This window comes from Microtus ochrogaster, linkage group LG9 (genome assembly GCF_000317375.1).
Source record: "Microtus ochrogaster isolate Prairie Vole_2 linkage group LG9, MicOch1.0, whole genome shotgun sequence".
Lineage (NCBI taxonomy): Eukaryota > Metazoa > Chordata > Mammalia > Rodentia > Cricetidae > Microtus > Microtus ochrogaster.
In genome coordinates, this window is record NC_022034.1 from 12,196,937 (window position 1) to 12,208,189 (window position 11,253).

General features: G+C 46.1%; 1 protein-coding gene across 3 annotated transcripts in view; it reads right to left on the minus strand.

Annotated features, from left to right (window-relative positions):
- The window catches only part of Arid1b (AT-rich interaction domain 1B), a 357,068-nt gene that overhangs the window by 71,012 nt on the left and 274,803 nt on the right, over nt 1-11,253 (minus strand). For all 3 annotated transcript variants that reach the window (XM_005363408.2, XM_026787331.1, XM_013352342.2), the window contains one exon: nt 8,864-8,953. In XM_005363408.2, the coding sequence (XP_005363465.1) occupies nt 8,864-8,953 (90 nt within the window). The remainder of the gene's footprint in view (nt 1-8,863; nt 8,954-11,253) is intronic.

Here is an 11,253-nt window from a genome sequence, read left to right on the forward strand (position 1 = left end):
GCACAGCAGAGGCAGGCCCCAGTCACCCTCTATTCAACTGCTTCACCAAAGGCGGTCGTGTCAGTTGCTGAGAGCTACAAGAGCACTTGTAAGACACACAAAGCTCCAGAAGCCACCAAAACACAAACATGCTTTTCCTTTGGCACAGGGACAATCTATTTTCAGGCTGGCATCTGCTAAATAAAACAAAAACAACAACAAAAAACCAAACAAAAACCCCCTCAGAATTACTTGTTTCTGTGAGCCAGTTCAATAGGAGATGTCACACACGTGTGTCACAGTGGTCACAGGCGGCACTGCCTCAGCACCGTGTCTCCACGAGAAAGGCAGACATGGCCATCACACTCACAAATAGGTGTCACACTCCTATCTGGAGAGAAAAATGGGCCGTAAGAAGCATTCTGGTCCCATTTTAATATCTTCAGTGTTTATCTGCCTGCCTGCTTTTCTTCGCCACATGAACTGCTCCGAGGAAGACGGGAACTAATGACCCATTCAAGGCTTTAACCCAGGCCCCCTGCGTTGCGCCAGCTGTGCCATTAGGTTAACTGGCAGAATCGCTCTTTCTCCTTCCCCGCTACTGTGGAGTTTCACACGCAGGCCCCACAGCAGCCACCAGGCTGCCCCTGCCCACCCCACTCAGCTGCTGACTTACATCCAAAGTGACATCATCTATCACTGGGTAAATTAGAGCCAGGGGAGGGTCAGACTGATTACCCAGCTGGTAGATGGGGACAAAACATTCAGTCTTTCTCCACGCAAATGTCTACTGCAAAAGTTGTCTTCCGAGTTGAGGTCGTAAGGGTAAGTGCGTTGCTGGGCTGAAAGAAGCAAAGGAGTGGATGGCCACGGCACCCTGCGCACTCTTAATCACACCTAGAGATGCAAACAGCACTCTATGCGGGCTCCAACCCGTCTATCTCATCCAAGCGACCCGCACGATGCTCATCTTATTAATAACAATGCCCTGCGCTCACCACTTCAGAGACAAGGTCCCCTCTAGCTGCATGCACACTGTGTCCCAAGGACACTCCCACCTTCGTTTTATGTATGAGGAAGCAGATTTCACCAAAGGTCCAAGGTCACAAAATCATTAAATTAATGATTAAGTTTGCCACTTAAAACCCAGATGTTCTGCTCCCTCAGCACCTGCAGATGAAAAGGAGAGTCTGGACATGGGACAGGAAACACTGGCAGTTGAGGTGAAGGAGACCACGGTCCTGGCCTCCATGGAGCTCTAGCCTATGATGCCCCAGTGTTACCCACCTGTGAGTGGCCAAGAGCTGCCAGCCTCAGCCTGTGACACTCAACCAATGGTGGATGGGGTGGGAGGCAGCATGCAGGGGCCTCTTCATTCACCTCTGGCAAACAGTGACTCTGAAGCTAAACACGGGTCAGTGATCTGGACCTGACTATTAGGTGAGAGCCAGGCAAGAAGAGCCCGGCGGCGCATAGATCAGTCAGTCAATGTACCTAGAGCTTCTAAAACAGGGTTAATGTTGTAGCAAACTGTGAGACGGTGTGGAGAGAGCCCAGAAAGAGAAGACAGGGCTGCTCAGAGAAGGACCTTCAGCAGAAAGACAGACCTGCTAAAGGTACCTGGAGACCCTGGCTGCTCAGCTCATGTTGGGAGCTGGTAAATGGAAGAGCTACTGGAACCCCATGACTACTCAGAGGGAGACCCAGGTTGGGGTGATTTAGCTTTCTGGCTTGGGATTAAAGGCAAAAAAAAAAATGGTCTTTCACCGAGGTAGGGAACACAAAAGGATAAGGAGGAAAACACACTTTATGCAATATACAATACTGAATTTACCAAGATCCAGACATTTTCAGATGCTTGCACTGAGAGATAACTGTCACATGCACAATTGATGGAGTGACAGCACCATGTCTCCTCTAAAACACCCTAAGAGTCAAACCGACACTCAACAGCACCATGTCTCCTTTAAAACACCCTAAGAGTCAAACGGACACTCGTCAGCAAATACTGAGTTTTCCTGTATGTAATGTTTTCCCAACTTTCTGTGACGCATACTTTCCTAGAGGCCAAGTCCAGAGGTTCAGGAGATGAGAAAGCTCTCTAGAGTGAGGTCAGACACCATCTCTTGTAAGCTCTCTAGAGTGAGGTCAGACACCATCTCTTGTAAGCTCTCTAGAGTGAGGTCAGACACCATCTCTTGTAAGCCACCTCTCATTTGAGTTTGCTGTCATATTTTGCAGGTCATAAGAAGGAATCCTTCAGTAAGAGCAGAGGCTAATCAATTGCTTTTGGAGGAGATGGGGGCTGCTGCTAATGGCAGTTTCTCCTTAGATCTAGAAGGAGCTAGGAAGGAGTACAGAACACCCCCCCCCCCCGATAACCAGCGCATCCCTGGAACTTCCCAGTGTGGGTTTACTGTCAGTCTCAAAGCGGAGAACCAGAGGCAGGTGGCAGCCTTTCTCTGCAGGTTCCCCCATCAGAACTAAACACCAAACCCACTTCCCAGTCCTTACCCTCCTCTTGGCTGCCTCTGATTTTAGCACAAACATGCTGATCTGTTTTTGACAGTTCAGGAGTTCTGTCAAATAAGAGGAAAATCATGCCTGGTACTGTAAACCCGGCCAGCTATCCAGAGCTAGTAATGCCATGGATCTCAGAGGACCTATGGCCACCACTTTTCCACAATCCCTAACTACACTCTATAAATATTTGTCCCCATGCCCACAGGTAAGTACAGTTTTCAACCCTCACCAAGGAAACTTCTCTCTGCAACAGACAGACCATTATAGAAAACCACAACCAATCAAACGCAGACTGGAAGTCCAGTTCCAAGGGACACATCTACAATCTACTGCAGCAAGTTAGATTAGGTTCAGGGATCGCAGAAAAGGAAGGGATGGAAAGATTCTAAGACCCAGAGGATCAGAGTTTGCTGTACAACCGTGTCTCTGAGAAATATCAGAAGCCACACCCATCAAGTCTCACCAGAAAGACTAGCCAAACACGGGCAAGACAAGAACAACAACATACACACGCTAAAGTGGTTAGGGGAAAGCCTACGAGGCCTCAACCCTGCAGAAAGAATTATAGGAAGGCTGGGAACAGGAGACAGAGTCTACCCCAGGGAAGAGTACACCAACTGGTTACCTAATACAAACGGGTCAGCCTTGAAAACACATGTATATGAAAATGTGTAAAAACAATTAATAAAAAAACTCACGAATGAGAGAACAGGAAGGTACATGGGAGGGGCAGAAGGAAAAGGGAAGGGGAAACGCTATGATCACAGCTAATCTCCAAAATGAAGAGGCGCCAAGACAGACAGACTGCAGATGAAAGAAGTAATAAAAAGATGAACTAAAATTAGAAATTAGGTCAATCAACATTCTGAAGAAACTTAAAAAAACCCCAACAATTTACAAATCAGCTTTTGGGATAGTTATCACTTTGAAACCAGGCATGATATTGGGAACTTTAAAGTTTTTACTTATTTACATGGAAATATGCTCAGAATCTAAGAGAATGGCGAGGTAGGATGGCAATCAGCGACAGGGTCTAGATGCGAGGTCTCCAGGACAGGGTGCCACAGCCTCAGCTGGAGATGCTTCTGGCAGGGTTAGAGACAAAAATGAGACACACAGACTCCAGATACCCCCACAATGCCTGAGGAGACACACTGATAGCAGGAGGTATGCGGCTCATACCACTCTTGGTTCTCTGCTTGGGAGACTTGTGCTGAATGGCATGAACACTGACGGACTGCTGGTCCGGGAGTGCCGGGCACTTACAGTGCCTCTGCTGTCCACGTAGATCTGGGTGTGTGTTCAAGGGGCTCAGGGATCCACAGAGACTCCAAGAGAACCTTTCCAATGCATGGCGCCAGAAAGCACAAGAAAGGAGCTGGGAGATGGCTTGGGTGCCCTGAGCTTGGGTCTCTAGCACTCACTTAAGAAGCCAGGGGTGCCAGCTTATGCCTGTAGTCCTCCTACCAAGGAGGTGGAAACAGTGGACCTCTGGAACTCTCTGCCTCACCAGCTGGTAGAGATAAACCGCTAGGTTCAATGTCTACTGGTAGATCTTGTCTCAAAATATAAGACTCAAAATAGAGCTGTTGAGAACGGCACCTGTACACACATGTGCACAAATATGAACATACATACAAAGTGTGAGAAAGGCCTTTTCCATACAATACATGATTGCAATTCTGATGAGGAATTCTGCTCAATTGGAAGAGAAGCTGATACACAGCAATAGTTGGTAAAGAGAAACATTGTAAGAATAGAAGAGGAATGTGGTAGCAATAGAGACGTTCCTTCCGAACCCAGTCTAAATTAACACCTAAACCTCTGGCTGGGAAGACACCTAAGCGCTAAAGGGCCGATCCTAACTGTCTGAGTTCTTACTCTCCTTTTGTAGCTGTTCACAAAAACATCTTAATGTGTACCGCCCTGGTCTGTAACATGCTTTCCTGGGTACCAGACTAATTTAATTAATAAAATGCAGTTACTGAGAAACAGCACCGCGCAGATCAGATTCCAAGTTTCTTTTTGTGTGATTCTGCTGACAAACGGCCAAAGACCCTATGGTGTTTGACCACGCAAAATACTTGAAATTTATAAAAAGGCAACACTTTGTTACTGCTCTTCTCTTGGCTGTACTTATTGGATTTTGATGATGATGGTATCTGCTAGGGCAGGAGTGGTCCCCAGTTAGGCATGGCTAGCACTCATGCTGCTATGGCAACTCCTCTTTCTGGACAGGGAGAGGAAAACGAGATCTCTATGTAGGTCGGCATGGAGAGAAAATGAAGGTTGGGGCGCTGCTCAACAATTCTGGAAGACTTCACCCAGGATGCCTCCTGTGTTGATCTGATGCTCACACAAGGGCCCCAAAGAACTGCCTCAAGCCACAGAATACATTTTCCAGCACATCACAGCTAGCGGCACAGTCAATGCTGCCTGCGGTCCGTGTCCGAGAGGGAAAGTTCTTAGGGGTTCTGCTCCAACCTATCTCAAGGACTAATTAAATCCTCATTACTACCTTCTAATTATTCAGATACTGTGGGATTACGCTCAGGAAGTCCCTGCTGGCATGCTAGATGAAAAGGGTTAAACCAGCTGTGTTGGTTTTGCGACTCCAGTTCTAGTGCAGCCCTTCAGAAAGCCACCAGCAGCAATATGAATATTTAACTAGACACCACTGTGAAAATTAAAAGGGGATTCAATTAAAAGGCTTGCAAAAAATTAATTTTGACCTCTCTACATCTGTCAAAATAAATAAGGCTTCCTTCAATATTTTTACCTAATTGCTAATCCAATAAACCAGAAAAGCATTTACTACTTTTATTACGTTTACAGTGTTTTAGGAGTTAAAACTGTGACCCCCTTTAATGTTAGTACTTATTATACTTATTTATCTACTCAGATGACTATTCCATAGTCCAAGCCGTCCTGAGAAATGGGCCACACATTAAGTTTTTCAAATTGCTCTTTAGGAAGTCTAAGAAGTACACACTAAAAATAAAGAAACAAGGCTCCTGCCAGCCTAAATGCCTCTGGGCAGTTTTCTAACATGCTACCCCTATTGTGCGTGAGGTAACATGGTTCTACAGCAAGAGCTGGTTTAAAATAAGAACAAGGAACAGTTTAACTATGATATGTCCTCCAAAGCCTCCTGTGTTGAGGTCTTGGATCCTAAGATGGTAGATACAATCACAGTGTACATAATTGGATCACGAAGGCTCGGAGTTAGTCAGTAGCTTATCCATGGACAGATTCCTAGTTTGATGGTAGTGTTGGGAGGTGATGGGAGCTCGGAAGGAGCTGGGCTTGGCTGGAGGAAGCCTGTCTGTGGAGGGCCTCTCTTGTCCCGTCTATCTGTGCTCTCCGGGTGTCTCGGGGAGTAACGCTCCAGTGTGCCATCTTCTCTGTGACGCTGCACCTCAGCCCCAGTCCATGGAGCCAGCTGATCTTGGACTACAACCTCTAAAAGCCCAAACCAAAACAAACTTTTCCACCTGTCAAATTACTTATATCAGGTCATTGTCACACCAACAAAAGCTGATAAATACATGTTATTACAGAATATCAAACTCAAGTTTTAACCTTTTTAAAAAAGAATCCTTCAGTTAGTAAACGCTTCAGCATTGAAGTGTCAATGGAGTGTTAAGTTGGGAAACAGGTGAAAGTGTAGAGAAAGCCCCGCCCAACAGTGCTTCTCACCTTCCTAATGCCAGGACCCTTTAATACAGTTCCTCACGCTCTGGTGACTGTTTCATTGCTACTTCATAACTGTAATCCTGCTAATGTAATTAACTGTAATATAAGTATCTGACATGCAGGATGTCTGATAGGCGACCACTGTGAAAAGGTCGTTTGACCCTTCAGGGGTCGAGACCTAAGGGCTGAGAATCACTGCCAATCAGCATCAAAGCGTCTCTCTCCTTTCTGGAAGCCATGCTGCCACATCTGTGTGCACGAAAGAGACAGCTGTAGTGAGCCATGGCCATCTGCATCCAAGTACATTGTGCGGAAAGGGCTTCACCCGACGTCCTTTGACAGAGCCACCAGCAGAGAGGAAGGAGCAGAGACTGCAGAACTCAGAAACTCATCCTTGAGGGTATGTGAGCATCGTAATGGCCTGCAGATATCAAAGTTGTTCAGACCCATGCAAGCGAGACCTTGCCATTTGTGAACCTCTTTTAAACCAGGTATGTTGTTTGTTGATATGAGGAACACGCAGGCCAAGCAGAAGGGATAATATCAGGACAAAAAGCTAAACGAGTTCATCCGACATCATGAGCCTGGAGGGACTTGGCTCCAGGACACTGCTGTGTCACAGGGACTTGAGGTAGGGCTCACAAACTGCCTAGAGCACCTTTGTGTGGGCCTGTGTTCAGGTAAGTGCTTACACGGTCCTTGATGTGAGCGGCAGCATCACACAAGGAGCAGAGTTGGGGCTCAGGGTTCCCCTCATCTCATCACAGCACGTGTGAAAGAAAGCCACTCAGCGTGCGTATCTCAGCCCCGAGCCTTGACAACACCTGGGGTCTGGAAGGGAGACATTCTGAAGACAGATACTAGCTATCAAATATGTAAAACAAGTGTTTATTCTATTGTATCAAATGGTGCTAAGAACAAACATTTCTTATAAAATTATAACAAATAAGAAGCTTATTTTCTTTTAATCCCCTTTCTTATTTTTAAAGGAAAATTAACTCCTCTATGTCAGCCCATAATTTAAGAGCTATTTTTGAAAAAGGAAGTTTTAGGGAAGAAGGTTTAGGGAATATGCTCATAAAAGATCTAGCAACTCATAAAACTAATTAGGAATTTGTTACTTGAAGGAAATGGTTGCTATAACCACCCAGATTGTCAGGTAGCCAGTATATTAGCCAAACCACACTAAGGGTAAGAGGGAAGGAAAGGACAAACACAATAATGCCTCTGCAGGGGAAATGCCTACAGCCTGCCCTGTGAACAGATCGGAAACAGCGTCCCCATGGATGTCAGGTCTATGCCTGTGTTCCTGTTGTCAAATCTTGCCAGTTTTAAGGGCTGGGAAAATGCTGTGAGGGGCTGTGAGGACGTCTCTCTGCTACCTAGTATGCTGTACTTACTATTTTAAGGCCTCCAAACAAGAGCTATCTATGGCCTGGTCTGAGTGGGTAGGTGCCCAGTGCAGGAAAGATTCCTCTTACTGCCACCTTACTGGCCCAACTTCAGACCCAAGCTGTAAGCTAGGACCAATGAACCATAGCCCCTTTGCATCCTTCACACTGGCAACAGCTGGGCTCTTGTCAACAATGTTGACTAAACTGTGGCCCCCTAACCTCCTGATGAGAAATCTGGGGCAGGCCCAGCAATGGGATTCCTGAGTACACATGGCTCACACACACTTTGAAATGTCAAAGCCATCTCTACCATTCTCCCAGAAGCACCCAGGCGCACCAGCACTCAGAACCTGTGTCTCTACGCCTGCCGATGTGGAAAAGATAAAGCCCACCTGACCCACAAACAGAGCAGTCCATACGAAACTAGGTTAAAATCACCCCTGACCCAGTGGTGATGCGCAGCCCTTCTCTACGCCAACCTGGGTTAAAACCGGCTTTCCTTACCCTCCCCCCAGGAGCAACAGTACCTTCCCCACCAGGGACAAGAGGACTGAGGGACAAGCCTAAGGGACACCAGGTGTTATGAACACACCATGGAGTGACACGCAGCACTCAGTAACGCCACTGAAGAGATGGCAGACATAAGACAACATCTGTTTTGAAGCATCAGGAAAGCACGCACTCCTTTTCTGACCAGGGTGCCACCAACCCTCTAGTGAGGGAATCAATGTGAACTCTACAGTCTACCCCAGAGAGCTGACCATGTGATCTTCCAAGTGGACCCCAGTCTGAAGACCTTACGATTTTATACAAGGTCTTGATATGTGCTTAAAACCTGTGGGCAAACACCACAGGAATGAGTGATCAGTCAAAATTGTTGTCCTACACACACAGACACACATACTCTCATACACTCACACACGTACAGATGCACACACTTGCAAATACATGAACACGCACACACACATATGCACATACACACATGAGCACACACATAAGCACACACTTGTGCATGTACACATACACATACACACAAATGTAGACATTAGTTTCTCAAAATGTGTTCAGATGACGTTTCACGATGCATAGTCTTTGGCTCTTGAGTCACCCTTGGCCAAATGTCACCCAATCTATCAGAAAGACAGCTTCCTCTTCATGATTTCTGTTACATGAAAACTTGTGTTCGTTTGACAAGAAACACGATCTGTGTGGGTGAGCGACCTCATCCACCTTGTCTACAGTGGGACTGCTGGGGATGACCCAAGACTCACCTCTTTCCTGTGGCATTGGTGACTGGCTCAAGGCAGGATGGGAACTGGATTCTGACTGGCTCCCTGGCGGTTGGGGAGGCATCTGGCTGCCTATAAAACACAAGAGGGAAACAGCTTTATACTGGGGATTGATACAGCGACTACAGAAACCAAGATGAAGTTAACAGCTCACTCTCGTGATCACAAAGGCAGAGAAGAAAGCTCAGAAAGCAAAGGACTTCTTCTTTCCCCTGTAATATGAAGCAGATAAAGATATTTACCAAAAGACCTGCTTAAAAACGCAAAAACTGCTGAATGGCTTTTCAAACTCACGGAGCAATCAACCAGTGGCTGCAATTCGACACAGCCTTCACCACATCCCAGAAACCCAAGACGGCCAGCCAAACTTAGCTCTGGAGTCTGAACTCAGCCCCACAGAATAAAAATGAAAAACGGCTGGCATTCACTCACGGGTATAGCCAATCAATATTGTAACATCAATTTCTAATAAGCAATCAGAGATTCACTAAGACACACAAAGCGGGAGGGATATTAGCACTGAAGAGGGGCACTGCCCCGCCACTGTTGATTTCTGTTGCTGATACAGCAACAGCATTTATTTAATTCCCAGTAATTTAATGTTCATTCAATTATTTCTTCACATATAATGCAAGTTTCTTGAGGTGAGAATCACGTCTTTTCCGTCCTCCCTCCCTTTGCATGAAGAATACACAATAACTCATCATCTCAGAATACAAAATAAAAAGACACTTATTTTTTTGGTAAGAGACACCAATCACGTGGAGGCTTGATGCATAACTTTGAACTAAGCATCACGCAGGTCCTTTACACAGTTAACTCCCTTCCTGGCCCGGAGGTTTAGATGCGTTTCTAAGGCTAAAGACACGGCAGAATTCAAAAGTATTGAATTTAACAGCACCCTCAAGGCCCAAGCACTCACAGCATGGGGGTATTGCTATTTCATGCTCTCCCTTATCCCTCTGTTACAATGAATATGAAAGAGACGCCCCCAACACACACACAATGTCCCTGCACTCCTCTGAGTGGTGGTCAAGTGATCAGGACAGCAGACACTAACTATATGTTGATTCCACAGGTCCTGTTCTCCCATAGCCAAATACACTACTGACAAGAATCGCTGCTGAGTAGAGACAGAAACTTCAAGATTGCCACCAATTCAATCCACTGGAGGTTGCAAGACACACATCGATGTATCTGTTGGAGTCTGCGGGGACTCCCACGAGTAACTCTAATAATAATGCCTGCACAGGATAGCAAATGGAAGGCGCATGATTTCCACCGCAGGTAGAAGGAAATACGTTACGAAAGCATGACTGTAAAATAATCCTCAAGTTCTTATGGGGGGCTTAGGCACCCCACTTTTAGAGAATATAAAGCTTGGTACATATTTCTGAGTGTTTCTTTGTCACACTCAGGAGATACCTTGAGCCACGAGGAGCCCCTAGATGTACCCATCCAATAACAAAGACGACTTGACAAATAGCCCAGTGTGCACCAACTGGCATTATCTTAGGAGGCATCCATAGTAACCTAATATTAATACCAAATAATTACCTGTACAGTCAAAACATTTAACATTCTGGTTTAAAACAACTCCAAGGGCAAACACTGGTCATTGACGCGGCTATAGATCTACAAAAATTGCTTTGTAGCCACTGCGGGTTGCATGCTTCCTATGAAATGAAATGCCCCATGGCCCCAATCTATAGTCCATTTAGAAATTTAAAGCACTCTGCAGCCAAACTCAGACTTTTAAAAGCGTCACTGGGGAATGAGCTGCCGCAAGACAGTAAGCACTTCCATTATAATGTTCGCTTCTGCATGACAGGCTGGACTCATAGGCTCACATTGAGAAAACAAACAGCAGTTCTATGTCAACACAGGGCAGTATGGCTTCCACTGTGCATGCCCGAGGCACTGCTCTCCCTTACGATGCACCAAGCAAAAATAAAAGGCTGCAAGAAACTCACGCCATCATGCATACAGCATCGCCACATAAACCACTGCTGTGGGCTACCCAGTGCAATGGAAGGGTGATGTCCCTTCATAGCAACAAGGAATGCACACATTAAATTTACCCTCTGAACAAAACAACCAGCTGTTTAATGTTGAAGAAAAAAGTTTAAGCCAGTTTCCCTGCTTTCACCCTCTTTTCCTTAGCCTCTTCCATGACTATTATGTAACTGATGCCTGTGTGCATGCGGGGACAACTGCGTAACTACTGTCACAGCAGTAACATGCATGTGGAGTGGAACACATGGGAACTCGCTGTGAACATGCATGTGTAGTGGAACACGAGAACTCTCTGTGAACATGCATGTGGAGTGGAACACAGGGGAACTCGCTGTGAACATGCATGTGGAGTGGAA